The sequence below is a fragment of the Bactrocera dorsalis genome, chromosome 4 (assembly GCF_023373825.1).
Source record: "Bactrocera dorsalis isolate Fly_Bdor chromosome 4, ASM2337382v1, whole genome shotgun sequence".
In the NCBI taxonomy this organism is placed as follows: Eukaryota; Metazoa; Arthropoda; class Insecta; order Diptera; family Tephritidae; genus Bactrocera; species Bactrocera dorsalis.
This window is the reverse complement of record NC_064306.1, coordinates 1,848,897-1,867,280: the sequence shown is the minus strand read 5'-3', so window position 1 is coordinate 1,867,280 and position 18,384 is coordinate 1,848,897. Positions and strand designations below refer to the sequence as shown.

Genomic DNA, 18,384 nt, shown 5'->3' with positions numbered 1-18,384 from the left:
CCAAATAAAACGCATTCAACCGAACTTGACATATTACAAAACCAACAACAACTATTACAAAAACATTATTAAAATAACTAAAAGGGTGGTGGGCTGGTTTTGAACATACGTGCAGTAAGCAAGCGTTCAACTGTCACCGATAAAACAAAACCGAGTTCGAGTTTATTCGTTTCAAGCGTAGCAGAGATTGGGGTTGAGAGTGGCTGTGACGGCGACGTAAAAAGCTAAGCCAAAAATAGAATAACTTGACGTGCAGACACAAACCAAAGCGTGAGCTAAACAAATTGGAACAGAGGAGCAGTAACTCAGGATTCACAGCGGCCACAGCAGTTGTGTTGTTGTGCTCACAGTGTGCAGTTCAATAAGTATAATATAGTACAATATTTGTGCCGGGCTGTTAAAGCAGCATTTTGAAAATAGCGAACGTGTTTGTAATATAGTGTGTGCGTTAAGCTCCATACGCTGGTAAGGCGTTTGGACAAATATTTTATCATCAACGGACCAAATAAACAGAGCCACAATAACAAGCTGAAAAGTAAGCGACACCACAAGCATAGATCAACGCTTTTACAGGCGTTTGATGTGACAAAATACTCTAACGGTAGTGGCAAACTACTAAAGGAAGAGGGAATATTGTGCAGAACAATTAAACTGTTACAACTGGTGAGTGTTTATTTGTTATTAAAAATTAAAAGAATTAAATGAAATTTTTGGACATACTATGAGATATGCATAATGCTGGGATTACAGTAAATAAATGTCCTTGTTTGCTTTGGCTTTTGATATGTGAATGACTTGAGTTTGAAATCGTGCAGCTGGATATTTGCATATTCGGCTTAATAACCCGTTCCGAATTACATATGTATGTGTCAGACTTACACCACCCAGAAAGCTATGAGTTTGAGACACATACACACATATATGTATTTGTAATTAATTAAAAATTTATTTAATTTTGACTCCTTCACATTAATTTAGTTTTCTGTTAACTTAATTAAAATTTGCTAACCTGACTTTAAGCAGGATTTCACGCCATATTGTGCTGCTCAATCGATTTCCTGCAGAAACTCATTACTTTCATATGAAAGTTATTGTTGGTTTTCTTATTTTTTGCTAGCGCCTAAAGTTACACTTTTTCTATGACACGCACACATACAGTTGCACTTCAGGTAACAGCTTTGGTATACTGTTAGTAGGGGAGCGTCGCTCAGCGTTCATGGCGCCCTTTCTAAGTCTGCCTTCAGTTCATTTTTACGCTCTTACTCTCTTTGTCTCTCTTTTATCGTCAGCCACAGTAAACCGAACATTAAACTACGACGCCGTTAACAAGCCCAGCATCGTCACACTCATGCACAATTACTACCCCCCTGCTGAAGAGACACAGCTCGGCTTTGCATAAGACCCACCACCGCTACCAACGCCACCCCACTGCCCGTGAACCATTATAGACCGCATAGCGTGTGTGTGCTCCCCAACCAAGTTGGGTTCAATATTTTCACTGCATTCGGCGTTTAAAACGTGTCTTATGACGCGCCCAGCAAAAAAGGCTGTTTGCCTCCCAGCCGCGTAGGTTGGTTGTGTGGTTTGTTGGCAGGCTTGTTGGCAGGCTTGTGCCCGAGTTCTGAAACCGAATTCTGGTGCCGATTTTGTGCTCGTATTAGCGCTTCGGCCACTCCTCGTTTTCTGTTAGCGTGTTTTTTTTACATGTTGGCGCTCAATGTCCTGTCGTCATCCAAAGTGTTTGTCTGTCTGTCTGTCTGTGCCTATGCCAAGCGCGTATTTTAATGGCACATTGTGTTTTATTTTCTCGATTATGACATCAACTTGTCTATTGTCACACACAGTATGCATGTATGTACATATGTATAAGTCGCTGCGACTCAAGCTGTCCTCATTGCCCCCTACCTTATGTTCCAGTTTTAGCTGGTATTAGCGCTGCGCCTCAAATGACGCTTTAGAGTCCTTTCGCGCGCCTTTGTGATTTGATGACAGCTTTGTTCTCAATGCAACACATACACATATAAACATATACATATGTGGATTGTCACCACAAGCCGACTGTTGCTTTCGAAGTTCGCTTGCACATATTATTCGCGGTCGCTTCGATTTTGTATCTGCCTACTGTGTTCAGTTATCTGATTTTGCCTATTTCCACCGCTTTGCACCTTCCAAAATGTCTCCTTCTTTAGGGCCAAGACATCATTTATGAAAATTCGCTTTGATTCGTAGTTCGGTTTGTCAGCCACAGCTTTGCTGTTACTCCATGGTTTCGTTGATATTTTACTTCGGCTTTGTCACCGTTTATCCTTGTGGTTGTTCTGTTTCGGCTTTTGTTTTTGCTTTATTTCGATTTCTCGCGGCGTTGCCTGCTTGTACCTTGCACCGATTGGATTGTTATGAAACTGTGTTCTTTCCACGTCATGTCTCAGCACCACCCACACTCCAACCCTCACTTGAGCGCCTTTTACATTTTTTTATGTCCTCGCTCGGCATTAAATTGCTATCGATTAGTTTCAAAAGTATCAACTGACTGAGCGACAGCGGTCAAACCGAACAGATATGTAAGTATATCTGGTGACTTACTGACGTTTAGTTGCGCATTGTCCGGCTCGTTTTAGAAGTAAGGACGGCGGAGAAATGTAAGAGACGATGTAATGTAATTAGCGGGCTCAGAGCCATGTGAATGGCATACTATGTAATTTTATCTTGGACAGGGTATATTAAGTTTGCCAGGAGACTTGTAACACACAAAAGGAAATATGGGAACCTGCGATTCGAACCGCTATAGCATGTACATACATATGTAGCTGCTAAAAGGACTGGCCAATCCAAATCAAATTCTTATTTTGAAAACGCGAACTGAGGGACTACAGTTTTTGAGATTTCAATTTGAAATTTCGCACACGTCGTTTTCTCTGTAAGAGCTGCTCATTTGTCGGAACCGCCGATATCGGGAGAAAGTTCTTGTATAGAAAGGTTTTTCGTTTAGTGAGGTATCTTCAATATATTTGAAACGGATTATTGCCCAAGGCAATGGTGAAAACTCCGAAGAAATTGTTCAGATCGGATCACTGTAGATTATATCAGCCATACAAAGTGACCGAAATATTTTGTATTTGTGAAACGTGTTATAGCTTCGGTACAACCGAAGTTAACGTTGTTTTGTAAAGGATTTGTCCGGAAAGTAATAGGACTGAGTCGATTTAGAAAAATTTCTTGAACCAATCGTAAACATTCTTTAAAAACTTTCAAAATAGGCTCCTTCTGCGTCGATTCAGCGATGTCAGCGCGATTTCCAAACATTGAAGGCGTCACGGAAGGCATTTCCCGGAATAGTCGGTGCCGTGATGCAACTCCCAATCGGCTGCGATGTCTTGTCAGACCCGACTGACCTTTCGTTTTAGTCTCTTGAGGACTTCCATGTAAAACTTGGCGTTGACGGTTTGTCCAGGAGTCAGGAGGCAATGAGTATCGTTTGCACTTTGAATTTGCTCATTCATCAGCGACCTCTTCCCGGCCCTCCAAAAATCCCTGGTGCCACCGAAAGCCTGCTTGATCGTATCAAATGTCTCTGTCGCAGATTTACCGAGTTTCACACAGAATTTAAACGTGTACTGCGCGTACACGTCCCGCGAAAATGTTTGCCCCGACTCTCCAGGTGCTCGGAGACATGTGACCAGCCGCTCGTTCGTTAGCTAGGAACCCCGTCTACCGAATCCAGCCGGTGCGCGCACGCTCCGGAGTACAGTCGCGGTGGTAGAAAATTTTTATTTATTATTTTTTTATATTTATACGACCTCAGCTACATCTAGTGACAAAATACGAAAATACTTTTTCGACTACCCAATATATACCATATTACTCCTTGTCGTCAATTTGTAGAATCGACACAAGTAGTGAGAGCGCTCTTTTTCACTAATATCTTGCAATAATACTCAGCCTCGATCTCTGCCTTCAATTGGGATAGTGGCACGAGCTGCCTCTGCGCCGGTGTGTATGGACGCCACTCGTGCTTTTATTGCCGAAAATCGCTGATCTCATATTATACCCATTGCAATTGTTGTTGTTCGGCTATTACAACTATTGCCGCTGCACTCGTACATTTGTATATTATATGCGTGTTTTAAAAATAAACGCTCAGAGTTCGTATTCTACCGGCGCTCAGCTCCAGAAATGCACTTGTGCTCGCTGTTTACAGGCCGGTGTGCGTGTGATGCTGCCTGTGTGTATACCTTAGGATCGCATTGTTGATCGTGTCTTCAGTGGAACGATCAAGGTTTGGCTGTGTGTGATTTTTCGTAAATATTTTATGCGCACATTTTGTATGTGTGTGTGTAACCTAGTCGAAAGTTTTCAGTCACACAATATGTTGCTCGTGCTGATCGCTGCTTCAACCTAGGGTATCTACGTGGCAGGCTAATTACACGCACACACACACTCAATGGGCTCTGTCTGCGTGCAATTAAATGTTTTACGCTTGAATACGGCAGAAGTGTGCTGTTGGTCGCGCTGCGCTTATTCCTTTTGCCCGACGCGTTGCTGGTGTGGAAACTCAGGGCTCTACCCCGTCGTCTTCGCGCCGCATTGCGTTGGCTCGTCTTTGCGTCAAGTGCTGAGATGAGTTCAGATTTATTTATGGCTTCCTAGAGTCGTGTTTCGTGCACTTTACTTTCGTCGTTGTTTACAAGACTGCCGCAGTGTGGGCTTATGGTGGCAGTCAACAGTTAGGCATATGTCTTCGGGAGGTAATTGAACTGATCTTAAAATAACACCTAGACAAAACGCAGTTCAATGCTACTTTGTGGCCAGAGTGGGTGCTGTAAGAGTGTTTTTACTAAAAAAACGCAATACATTTTGAAAAACTCGGCTCGCACGCTTCTCCCTGCATACTGAAGATATCTGCTGCTGCTGGCGATTGCCGAATTTCTAATATCATTTGATGTAACACCTATGCAACGAAATGAATTTATGTACGCATGTTTTTCTTTAAGCAAGCATTTTCGTTTTTGTAAATATTTCAAAATCTCTTGCTATTTTTAGTCCGAGATTAGCAATCGTACACGCTCTTCAGCAAATTTTGCGCCTGTACTCTTCCGCTCTCTCGCGCTTGATGGCACATTGTTTTTGTTTTGGCGTACGCTGTCTCGAAGTTAGGCATATAGTAGTAGTCGTCGCTGAGTGGGTCAGCCCGACAGCCCGACAGCCAGTCGGTCGCTTGGGCGCTGAGTCACATCGCTGTGCTAAGTAATACTCGCATGTGGGCCATTTGGTCTTGAAACGAAATGCTTTCGATATTTATTCTTCGCTTTTAATGACACACAGTACAAAGGCGTTCACATAGAAGTGAACATTTCCTATACCCAAATATTTGTAAATACATATATGTATATGTATGTCTAAAGTTCTGTACGTGTATATAAATAATATAAATTTTACGATTTTTCGAAATTCGTCTGTTTGTAACAAAATTACAATTTTTTTGTTTAAAATCGATAAGTCTGTACACAAATATACATAGGTAATATACTATAATGCACCTTTTACTCTTTTAAGGTGTTAATTGGGTTTCCTCGTGCAAAAAACGGCCCATTTTCAATAATATATTTTTTTTGTGTAAAAAATGAAATATTTTATTCAACTTTTTATTTTACCAAAAATATGTACATATTTTACAAAGATTTTGAGACGTATTTTTGTGAGTGGTGCAAGCCGAAAATGCAGCGTTCGTTAGAGCGAGGGGTTCGCGATTAAATTGTGTGTAAAACTCGGTAAATCTACGAGAGAGACGTTTAATATGATCAAACAAGCTTACCCAGAAGTTGCTTTAACAAGAACTGGTGTGTTTCGTTGGCACCTGGTCTTTTTGGAGGGCCGGGAAGAGGTCGCTGATGACGACCGTGCTGGGAGACCTGCGACTTCGACAATATGACTCAGGTGCGCAAAGTTTTGAACTCAGACTGTCGACTAAGTATTCGTTTAATTGCCCACATATTAAATTTATCAAAATCTGCGGTTTATGACATTGGAACGGAGCACTTGATCATGCACAAGATGTGCGCGAAGTTGGTCCCAAAAGTGCTGAATGACGACCAGAATTGCGGCGAGTGGAAGTGTGCCAAGAAAATTTTAACATGTGTGAAAGAGGCAATCTTCCGAGTGGCACACGCCAGCAGAGGGGATCCAAGCAGCATACACCTCGACTCTCAAGGCTATTCCGGAGAATGTCTTCGCGACGCCTTCAATGCTTTGAAACCGAGCTGACAGCGCTGCATCGACGCAAAAGAAGCCTATTTTGAAAGTGTTTAAAGAATTGTAACGATTGTCTCAATAAATTTAATAATAAGCGACTAAGATGAGTCGATTAACATACACTTGGAATACACATAGAACGAACTATAGTTATTTAAGTTTGATTATGTAACTGTGGCTTGTCAACAATTTTGCTCATTTAAGCAGACAAATTTAAGGACATTTTTACATAATTGGCTCATAACTCAGGCAGTTAGAGATTTCTAAGCTGCGAAACTAATACACCAACGATCGCTAAGCCATACCACGATCTTTTGGTTATTCCCGATGTATTAATTCGTTTTTGAACAATTAAGCACTCTATATCCTAGTATTTCTTAGCCGCCATTCGAGTCTTGCTTTTGCTATTTCAATCGGTGATACTAATTATTATTCGAATTCGTGTTTTACCGAAATACGTGCGATCATTCTTCTTTTGTACCCTTTATAAATAGAATTGTACGCTCTGGTTGCCTTATGTAGCTTCAACTGAGATACACACAAGTTTTCCAATCTAAAAATTCTACGCCATTTGTAAATAAGCATTGTTCCCAATCAAGCGCAGCCAATTTCCTACGCTCAGCGCCAATTTGAGTTCATCTTTCTATTTCAGTGTTCGCTCGTATCCCGACACATCGATTGCTTGTGCCTCGGCGCCGTGTTTTCACTTAGAAATCTAAATTTCAAAACTACAAAAACAAAGAAAATAATCAAAAGAAAAAAACACACACCAATCAAAAGCACAAAGTAAACTAAGCAGTTCTTTTGGCTGACCTGAACACAGAGCAGTGCAGAGTAGCGCAACGAGCCGCCCTCGCCCGCTTTACCGCCAGTTGATGGTACTCGCCCACATTAACGTTCTTCAAATATTGTATTCCTTTGCCGCGATTTGTTGGTGAAACAAATTTGTTAATTAAAAATAGAATTCAAACATCGTCTTTGTACGAGCACAACTCTTGGCTAGTCTGTGTTCTGTCTTTGAACGCTGTGCACGCGTCTCTAGTTGTCGTAAACGGCGAGGTGGAAGCAGCGCAGAACGTAGCACAGCACAGCAAGGCAAGTCGAAGCAGTGAAGTGCCACTGAATCCGCGCATTCGAAAAGAAGAAAGATACATACATGCATATAGATTTGAAGGAAACCCAGTGAGTCCCGCTGATCAGGCTATCGAAAGTGATCAAGACGATTGAAGCGATCGATCGGCCGAGTGTTTGCAACTGACAGTAGTCCAACGGTACTTGTACAAAGCCAGTGCAGTCGACGAAGCGAAGTGGAGTAGTGTTGTCACAGCAGCCGTAGTATTGGTGTCATTCCGCCGTGCCATACGAGGTAAGTGCCATAACAACGATCTCAAACAGGCAACCAAGTGATGACTTGCTGCCTTGTTGCCTTTTGGCGGATATGAAAATAAATAAAAGTATACGCGACGCAATTTGACGCGTATGTGTGTGCACATACACAGCCATAAATGAACGCGCGCGTTGCATTCTTACGCGGCATTTGGCATAACGACGACTTTCTGCGGACTTTTCCATTTTCCCCATTCGCCTTGTGGCCTGCTTATACGAAGACGTAAAAGCGGACAGCTTTTGGCCAACTCGGCCTACCCACACACACACACACACACACTCACACATACCCAACAAACGACGCGCACACGAGCTAAACGAAGTCCCTCTCGCTGACATTATACGCCAGCTCGCTTGTGTGAGTATGCCCGCTCTCGCTGCTCTTTAGAGCGAACGTGCCTTCGTGCCCGCTTTCGCTTGAACTTCTTGGCCGCCACATCTTGGCGTGAATTCATTTTCGATTTAATTTTAGTCCAAGGTTTAAAGCGTTAGTGGCTTCTGTGTCGGATCGCTCGTTTGTGCGTTTGTTTGTTTGTCTGTACGTTCGGTTCTGTTGTTGGTTGGCTGGTTGCTTGCTTGTTTGACCGATCAGCTGCCTTGCTGCGTTCACTTGCTCACCCTCGCGTGCGCACTCGCACGCATACACTCACGCGACCGCTCGTTAGATCGTCTGTGCGCTGATCGTTTGTTTAATTTGGCTTATTGATTGCGTATACGCGTGTTGATCAACAAAAGGGAGCCACAAATTCAATACGAAAATACGGTTTTGTTATTGGCGGTTGGCTGTGCATTGCCATTACAAGTTGGAGGAGTGGTTAGCAGTAAATGTTGGGCGCTTTGAAGTAGAGTACAGTCCAAAGCGCTGCCTTGGAATTTCAGGTATGTTCAATTTTGGGTGAACATTTTGCGAGCGGTGCTTAGGACTTAAGGCTATGTACATTCTTTAATCATTCACCACTACTTTCTTCAAAGTTTCGCTGCAAAATTTTGCTCTTAAATGTCTCGTGTTTCAATGCTGCGCGACAAAATCTAATGTCGAACGTCTTGCTATAAATAACCAGCGCTAACTACTTGCGTTTTTTCGATGCTGCCATCTTTTCCTGCTTCAGTGCTGATCTTGCTTTAAGACTTAAAAAATCGACTTTTTTGAGGTTTTTTGGAGGATTATTGATTATTTCCTTTTAATATTTAGCTCAACAAATTTGATAAAAATTTCAATTAATATTAAGTATTTTTTGTATAAAATTAAGCAATCTTTCTTTTCTCAAATTTTTGGAGAACTATTGGTTTATTTTTAAATCTCCACTGCCTGCTTGTCACTAAGCGCTCTTCGTCTAACAGTGTAGCCGCTCAGATCGCGTTGATCGATATTTCAAAGCATATACACATGCTTACAAATATACATACGTATTAACTCAAAAAGAAATTCGAGCTCTTCCATCCTTTTTGCTCACTTTGGCTTTTCTTGTTTATGATTTTGGCTTGGCCAAAAATAAATTTCTCATTTTTCCGTCGCTATCTACTACATGCACCGCTATTTATGTATGTATGCATGTATGTATGTATGTATATACATTGAGGCGTATTAATGTAGCTTTATGAAGCGCTTTTCTTAGTATATTTATTCGGAAAAATTGTTATAGCTGCATTAATGTATGTATGTATGAGCGTGTGTTGGCTGAGCTGATTTCTTGGTACTAAGAGTGTTGGAATCGCTCGTGTTTCCGCTTGGAAAATTATTTTGAGTCAGCAAAGTATTTCATATCAACATTTTAAATGCATACATATGTATATACATACATATATGCATATAGTTATATTATATTCATTCGTATAGAAATTTGCATTTGTATTTATTTACGTACATGTATTTGTTGTATTTGTATTAAGTAATCACTGAAAGTTTATTTATTAAGATCTCTGAGCATCATTGCCTCTGTGAAAATATCTAAAAACAATAACCTACGGCTATATATGTATGAAAGATCCTCGTAATGAGCTCAGTTCCTTTGTCGGAACTACTGATCGCTCAAGCTACTGTCCTTGTAACTTGTTCATTTGACTAGATATCGTATCGAAAGTCGGCACAGAATATTTCCCAAGGCAATGCTACAATCTCCGAGTAAATATTTTATATTGCACCACTTTATCATATAGTCGCCATAGAAACTGAACGATCAAAATCACGTTCTTGTATGAAAAACTTATTTATTTGACAAGATATCTTAACGAAATTCGGCATGTATTATTGCTCAAGACAATGCTACAATCTCCGAACATATTACTCAGATCGTATCACTATAGCATACAGCTGTCATATAAACTGATCGCACAAACCACTTTCCATGTATAAAAAACTGTTTTATTTGGCAAGATATCTTAACGAAATTTGACATGGATTATTGGTCAAAACAATGCTACAAACTTTGAACGTATTATTCAGATCGGACCACTATTGCATAATCCATGTCACATCCATCGAGCCTAAAGCTATTCGTGGTATTTCCGGCAGCCAGATTTCTAATAAAAACATTAAAAATTGGTAAATAAGATATCGTTCCCACTTCGGTAGATTACAATCGTTTTATATAATGAAGCAATACATTTTTGTGCTCTTGCTACTTTTGGCTTTATGTCACAATCAGCTTTAAAGGGTGCTACTCATGGTAAACCCCGACGGCGGCGCTTTAGCCACTATCTGCAGACATACCAAGGCAAAAATTCGTATATGCACATAAGTATTTGTATATAATATCATATATGTATGTATGTATATACCGTATATAGATGTGAAAATAGCGCAGAACACAGGCTTGAGTGCTTTGGCTGAGGCTCAATACTTGCGTCACAGCGAGAGTGTACGCAGGAGCAGCGCAGTGTGGTGCGGGGCACGGGGCAATCAGAAATCAGCACTGTTATCAGGCTCTTATCAGCAGATTCACCTGTGTGTGCATGACTTTACAGGTAATACACACCTTGCATATGACTGCGAATAGCTGTACGTGCGTTTGTGGTGTGTGTGTGTGTGACAGTGACTTTGCTTGTGTTGGTGCAATTGTGGCTCATCGTCAAAGCCATGCGTTTGAACTCGTATCGTTTCGAAACACAACACATGCTCACATACGCCACTTAACTGTTATAATTCATATTTACCGAACACTTAGCCAAGGATTGGGCATGTGTGTGTGTGTGTATGTGTATTTGTTCATTAGAAAAGAAAAGCTTATAAAATAGCACAAAACAAGTCCCCAAAACAAGATAAAGACCTTATTTGTTTTCATTATTTTTGTAATTGAGTCAGCGCTTTGGTTATTGTTGTTCTTGCATTGCACTATCTTGATAAATAATTTATTAAATGTTTATTGGAACCGAAAGAAGTTGTAATGTAGTGAAATAGGCCCTTTAGGGTTAGAAAATCGTTAAAGGGTTATAGGTTATATCCACTTGCAAGTCTCAAAAATTGCATTTTTTGTTGTTGTTTTTTAGGAGGCTTTTTATTTATTAAATAAATAAAATGTATATTTTTTGCAATTCCCTCCCCCCCAAAATTCTACTCCGGATCCGCCCCTGATTACGAACTTAAATTCTTCGTGGATGACTTATTTGTTCACTAGATAACTTAAGGCAACTCAAGCTAAACTGCATTCCTTGATCTTTACGACTCTCCTGGGTTTACTATACGCTGTTTGAGCCACTTTTGTGACCTACCTAACCTAACCTATACACTGTGTCTCTGTTAGTGATCGCAGGCTTAAAGTTTTGTCGCTTTAAAATAACCTGATAAAGATAAAACCTTTCTTATACCCATTCGACGATAGATCGCCTATAGATCTGTGATGAGATAAGCCTTGAAACTCCGAAAGCTTGTTTTGTCTGTGGTCGTCGACTATAGTCGACGCTTGTACCGAAGTGGTTAAGGATCTATATCACCAAATGTGAGGTTATGGCACTACGCAGCCAAAAGTAATTATATTTCTTGACGAATATTGTTCAACTACTGCTCTGCAGTCGTGATCTGCTTTCTTGTGACGTAAAAGTAGTTGTCTTTCTTTATAAATCCCCACTTACTCATGGCACCACCACACAGCGTACATAGGTATAACGTTAAGTATCACTTCACCTGCTCGGTACACTTGATGAAACTAATGCGTATATATATTTGGACTATACATACATATACCTAGGCATGTATGTACGTATGTGGGCACCTCAATGCCACATCATTTACTTTTAGAACCGACTATCGGGCTTATCAGTGTGCGCTTCAATCTTATCTTAAACTTTGACGACGTGGACTGAGTGTTTGTTTGCCGCCACTCCACTGCTACGCTTCTGCAGGCAGACAAATAAAGCGATACTTAGGTGCACAAATACTTGTAATTATGAAAGCGAGTGTTTATGTGTGGCATAATAAATATAAAATTCACTTTGCAGCTCTGACTCAGCTGGCTGCGGCTTGCGCGCTATCAGTTGATATAGCCTAATTTAATAGATTTTTCCGCGACGGCGACGGCGACAACAACAGGTATGTTTGTCTTCTCACACTTGCCACTCCGCAATGTCAGCCACCTTCGGCAGGCAGGTTGTATGGAGTGGGGCTCTGGCACGTATGGCGCTCGTGTAGTTCGGACTTCCTGCACGGACTGCACAGTCTGCCAGCCTGCCGCGTGGTCTGTCTACTATTTGTTGACCTATTTAAGCCCCCCATTCCAGTGTTGCAATCTTAAGCACACAGTCGGTGCGCATTGTTTACACACAGCCCGACAATAAATTCTACTATTTGCTTTATTGTCATGTCTCAAACTGGACTTGAAGCGCTGCTTACATTGAAATGCTCGCTATATTTTTTTATTATATATAGTTATAAAAATATACATATGTATATACATATATGATGTATGTGTGTATTGCATACTCGTTCAAGTCTAGGTGCATGCTAATAAATGCTTTGTTTCACATGTGGCATTAAGCTCGCCATTGTCAGCTTTGCTTAGACAAAAGTTCGGTTTGTAATGCTGGAGTAGCTCCCCGCACACCTACGTCGCGCCTAGTAATAATCAATTGCGTAGTTTTTGGCACACTGTTAATTTTTCCAGCGATTCGCTAATGATTAATATCGGTTTAACTTGAATTCTGCTCGAAGGCATAAACATTAAAGCTGCTTTATATATATATATGTATGTATGTACCTGTGTGTACCTGGATGTGTTTGTTAGTGTATGCCTGAGTAGATTTACAATTTGGTGATTAGATATTCGATGAATAGTAAATATGTATGCATGAGTTTCTTTTTCAGGTGCTTTTTCCAGCGCACGGTTGTTCGCTTGTGCCAGGATGGGGTTTAGTGCTCTTACACACACACACATAGGCGTGCATTCACATTATTCGTATTCCTATCAAACCGTATATGTCAATAGAGTCAGGTTATGATATGATATGAAAGGCTTTATTTATGTCCAAACTTAGCTTTGAGCAATTAGAAACAGTTAATATTGGGTAGTCGAAAAAGTATTTTCGTATTTCTATTCAAATTTCAATTATTTTTTTATATTTATAGTAATAAATAAATGAAGAAATACATATGTAGCATTTTGGTCGACCACTATATACGACTACAACGATTCTACGATCTGTTAACGAAATACGAAAAGACTTTTTTCGACTAACCAATAAAACAAACTCCTCAGTTTCAGTTTTATTTGAACTTGATAACGTTAACTTCGGCCGCACCGAAACTATAATACATAAATGGTATACAAAGAATTGTCTTGATTTTGATCGCTCAGTTTGTACGGCAACTGTATGCTATTGTTGCTCGATTTGAACAATTCAATCGGAAATTACAGCGTTGCCTTGGACAATAATCTATAACGAATTTCGTGAGGTTATCTTGTCAATTAAACAAGCATTCCATATTAGGACTTGATTTTGGTAGATAAGTTTGTATGGCAGCTATATCCTACAGTGCTCAAATAATGTCGTCTCCGACCATCGAAGCTTCTTCGGAAGAAAAGAATGTTTGCAATATTTCATAATCGTCGCGCTCGTCACGCTAATCATTCATATACTTTAAGGGGTCTGCAGAGGAAAGCTTTCATCCTTATGTTGCCATGAGCTTTCATAGCAGCTTTCGTAAGAAAAATTTTTAAGGTTGCTTCGCTCTTCTGATACTTTATAAGGTCTCCAACATTTCTTTCTGGGCTTATAATATTTAACCGAATCAGGGTATAAAGATGTGCGTATACATTTTTTTGCACAGAAAAGCTTTTAACGTCTGTATGCCATGAGCTTTCATAGCAGCTTTCATAAGACAAATTTTTAAGGTTGCCTTGACGTGTCTTCTAACGTTTTGCAAAGTTGCCAAATTTATTTAGATAATTAACCGTGATGGTTTTCGGATTGCTTTAAATTTAAACCAGGTTGGAGCTGAGTCAAAAAAAATCTTCTATTTTCAAGAATTTTACAGCCATTACGTGCTTCCTGTTTGACTCACTTTCCAGCCTAAGCTCCTGATGGACTGCCTATAAAGGTTCAGCAATGCAAGCAAACAAACGCGTACAGTCAGCCTATTTGCTGAGCGTTCAGTATTTTGGAGATATGGCGCTGCGCCACAGACCAGAGACTAAGCTTCAGCTCGCCCGATATCGTGTAAGCTTATCATTAAACGAAAATCGTTATCATTGTCGCGTCAGACGATATCTTGCCGTTAACAAAACGTATTCTCTACTTTTATGTGTATGTGTGTGAGTGTGACTATGCTAGCCGACGTTGCGTTCGTTGAGCTCGAAACAATTTGCTAGCCGTGTGGCCGCTTGGTTTGCCTGCTGGTTTGGGGCTGATTGAGTGGCTGAGTGCGCGCGCTGCGCCCTGCTTTGGCTGAGTTTCGTCAAATGCTTATTAATTAATAATAACAAAAAGACGAAAAAGCGCTCAAGAACGCAACGACAGCTAAAGTGAACGCACGCACTCATACAGCGACGACTTTGGTATGTGTGTGTTTTCACCGTTTTTATCGTCAGGCGGCTATCAGTCAGCCACTCGCGCTCTGGGCCGAGTCTAACCAACCAGTCCGTTTTACTTTGCTCACAGCTCAACACACGCAGTGCGCTGTGCGGTTCGCGGCTACGTAGACCAGACCGCTTCTATCAGTTATTTAATTAAGCTTAAGCTTCGCGCAATATTCCTACAAATTTTATTGTGTATACATTTCCTTGTTGTATCGTTTCATATATATACACGCTTGCTGTGCGGCAGCTTCAAAACGTCTCACAAAAAGCGCATGAAGATGGAGAAGACTCCCCGCTACACGCAACGGGAGCGCAACATGGTGCTGGGCTTCGCCGCTCAATACAAGGATGTTATCGAGAATAAGCGCACCGACGCCGAGTCGAATCGGAAGAAGGACGAAGTGTGGCGCCAAATAGCAAAGGAGTTCAATGCGCGCGTCTATCATCAGCGCTCCTCCAAGCAATTACGTCAGCTCTACAAAAACATGAAATTGCTGCTGAAGAAGGATCTCTGCGGCGAAGGCAAAGGCAATCGCACATTCATGGATCTGCTGAATACGCTATCGCAACAGGAGTCCGTCGCACAATACATATCCGAACAGATGTCGCCGAACGGCGGCAGTGGCATTGGAAATGGCGGCTACGGCAGTAATCGACAGCACAAATACGACGATGACTACGATGACTCAAAGGTGAGTTGAAAATGATAGCATACCTATTGGATACTCGTATACCCAAGTGTGACGCGGGGTAGCAATCACAAATCGAGGTGAGGTGCGCAATTGTTGTTGCCGGAGCGGTTAGTAGGTAAGCGTTTCGGTAATTGAGGCGCTGTTTGTTGGGGTGGGCTTTGGGGTGTGATTGATAACAAGTGTGGTTTACGCGCAGTGTAGATTAGAATCGGCAACTGGGCATGAGCGATAAAACGATGAGCGCCAGGAGGAGGATGTCGGCGCAATTTTTCATACAAAAATTAAAATTATATTTAGGCACGTAATTAATTCGTTTTCTCGGTTTCTGTTTTCACTTCAAATTTCGTATTAATTTTATTTACTTTCTCCTAATCTGCTTCTCTTCTTCTATGATTTGCATTAGAATCCCTTCCCACAACTAGCCTCGCTCGGCTACGATGGCATGGACCCCGATGTAATTGTTATTAAATCGGAGGACATCAGTGATAATGATCAATCACAGGCGCCTGAGGATATGGACGATGACGATGGTGACTGTCTGAGTTCCAAAGATATACCCGAGGTTTGTTTAGAGGAAGAAGATGATGAGATCTTCGCCACCGATTTGCGTCATTCTACGCCTGTACAATCGGCGCATGCGTCACAACGCGCCTCCTTCAATTCAAATGGACCACATCAGCAGCAAAATTCCTCACAACAACCTGAAGTGACAATACAAAATGTTGGCGGTATACGCGTCGGCAGCATTGGCAGTTTGGCGAACCTGAAGGCGCTGCAGAACGGCGGCAGTAATTCTGCGTTGAATATACCAAACAGCAGTAATAACGGTAGCAACGGAAATGGTCATGGCGCACATAACGGTGATCGCCATACACCCAGCACGCGCCACCAGGTAAGTGCCGAGCAGCAAGCAGCACAGCAGTTGCTACTCAACGGCCTTGGCTTGAGTGCGGTGCATCCGGCAGAGCCGCCATTGCCGCAACTGCAACGCGCCACGCACGCCGCTAATAGCAATAGCAACAACAATCTTATCAATAGTACAAATCAGCTGTTAATGAGCTTGAACGCGAACGCTGGCTTCGCCGGCCTCCAGAAGAGCAGCCACGGTCACGGTCACAGTCATCACCATCACAATGGGCATGGTCATGGCAGCAGCGGTGGTGGCGGCTTGCATAATCACAGCAACAGCAGCAGTGGTAGTAGCAGCGGCATCGGTGGCACACACAACGCCAACAATCGCAACAATGACTACCTCATGTCGCTGGCGATAAAGGAGCGCGAAAGGAAGATTGACCTGTTGAATGCGCAGATAGATTATTGGAAGACGCTAACGAAGAAGTTGGACTCGAATGCTGCGCATAATCCGACGCCGGCCTGCATGTGCCACTTTCCCGGTAAAGTGAATGGTTTGCAAACGCCAACAAGTAGCAGCTAGTCCGACACGGACTTGGAGGAGGAAGGGGAAAAGGAGCAAGCGGACGGTGTGTGCGGTATGATTGAAAATGATGCGGCCGCTTTGATGCTTGGCGCGCGCGCATTGCGGAAAGACGACAATGTGCCTGATAAAGTTGCTGATGATGGTGCGCAAGAATGCCGCGCTGCTGGCGCCGCACAGCTGGAGGAGTGTACAGCTGGCAACTCGGTAGCGTCTTCGGCAAGTGGTGCGACATTGAGCGAGGCTTTCAAATTGGCAGCAGAGAACTTCGAGATACTCGAGTTGGACGCCTATGCTGAGGAGATGGAGTTCGACGAGAGCGATGTAGCGTGTTTGCTAGTGAAAATGTATAAATAGATGTATGCGCACAACTGTAATTTTTTCGTTTAATAATAAGCAAATCGATTTGTAAGTTTTACCAGTCAAATTTGTTGTGTTCCACATATTTTATGTTACGCGTTTATTCTCTTAATATTTTTAAGTATTCGTTTAGTTTTGTTTTTGTTATGCAGTATTTTTCCTTAGTTCGTAGTGTATGTACTTATAAAATAGTTTATTCGAAATATTTTTTTGCACTTTTTAAATGGTACTGAAATTAGCAAATGTACAAATATGGTTCCTAATCTAGTCCTCATGTCATACAAAAAATTGGAAAACAATAACGGCGTTGTTAATGTAAATACAACTATGAATTTTTTTGCCAAACCAAGAAAAGAAAATTCCAAAAAATTGTAACTGGAAATGAGCATACGCATAAATAAATAATAATCTTCTGAAGTTGCCATTTTCATATACCAAATGAAAACTTATTTATTAAATATTTTGTTTTTTAATAATTAAATGAAAAATATAATAAACTATTTTGTATTCATATTGGAGTAATTAGTATAAGTGAATGTTGTGTTTAAAAGCGAATCAGAAATTTCGGTATTGAAAGTCTGTAACCAGCCTTATACATATTATACATATACATATGTATCAATTGAATGTAAAAAAATAAAATAAAATTTTCGCATATGTGCCCATATATGTTTGAACATACTTAATCTTATAGATACCTAATTATATAATAGTAAAATGTGTACTTAATAAAATAAATGTATATAAATTTTGGATATACCGAAAAGCTTTCGTGCATAATTTCTTTTTTTAATAGCAAATAAATTTCTAAATTAATTGTATACAAAAATTATAGTTGAATGTAAATTAACTAATTGAAATCTTTTTCAAATTTGACAACTCTAATATTATTATTTCTGTGTAGAATATGCGCCCAGAGACTTTTTAAATATTCCTAAGCATTTTGTGTTACAAAAAATGTAAATGGACTTATAAAAATATTGTATATAACTATTTTCGTCGTATATGATGAAGAATGTGAATAAAGTTTTCTAAAAAACAAAGAAGTTCATACTTTGAACATCTGCATGAATATTACAATTATTGATGAAACAATTTTTGCAGAAATTTTATTTTTTTTAAGTGATGAAATCAATTAATTTTGCAATAAGTATTCATAAAAATATTAAATTACCCGCCATTGTGGATGTCAACATTTTGTATAAGTTTGGTATTTTTAGACAGTTTGAAGCGCACTGTGCCAAAGTATGACAGC

At 40.7% G+C, this 18,384-nt stretch overlaps 1 protein-coding gene across 4 annotated transcripts; it reads left to right on the top strand.

Moving 5' to 3' along the window:
• Positions 1 to 87: 87 nt before the first annotated feature.
• Positions 88 to 17,744, top strand: LOC105226155 (hypothetical protein). 4 transcript variants are annotated; one of them, XM_011204953.4, is made up of 3 exons: positions 88 to 663; positions 14,890 to 15,334; positions 15,738 to 17,744. In XM_011204953.4, the coding sequence occupies exons 2-3, from the start codon at positions 14,915 to 14,917 to the stop codon at positions 16,767 to 16,769; spliced, it is 1,452 nt and encodes a 483-aa protein (XP_011203255.2). In that variant the 5' UTR covers positions 88 to 663; positions 14,890 to 14,914; the 3' UTR covers positions 16,770 to 17,744. The 4 variants fall into 4 exon arrangements, with proteins under 4 accessions (XP_011203255.2, XP_011203254.2, XP_019845804.2 ...); XM_011204952.4 differs by lacking the exon at positions 88 to 663 and adding an exon at positions 7,256 to 7,615; XM_019990245.3 differs by lacking the exon at positions 88 to 663 and adding an exon at positions 7,942 to 8,514.
• The last annotated feature ends 640 nt before the right edge of the window (positions 17,745 to 18,384 follow it).

What these genes read in the sequence shown, in the direction of transcription:
- LOC105226155 (XM_011204953.4), top strand. Translation starts at nt 14,915, where the DNA reads ATGAAGATGGAGAAGACTCCCCGCTACACGCAACGGGAGCGCAACATG. An exon ending in ATGACTACGATGACTCAAAG is followed by an intron (nt 15,335 to 15,737) that starts GTGAGTTGAAAA and finishes GATTTGCATTAG; the next exon opens with AATCCCTTCCCACAACTAGC.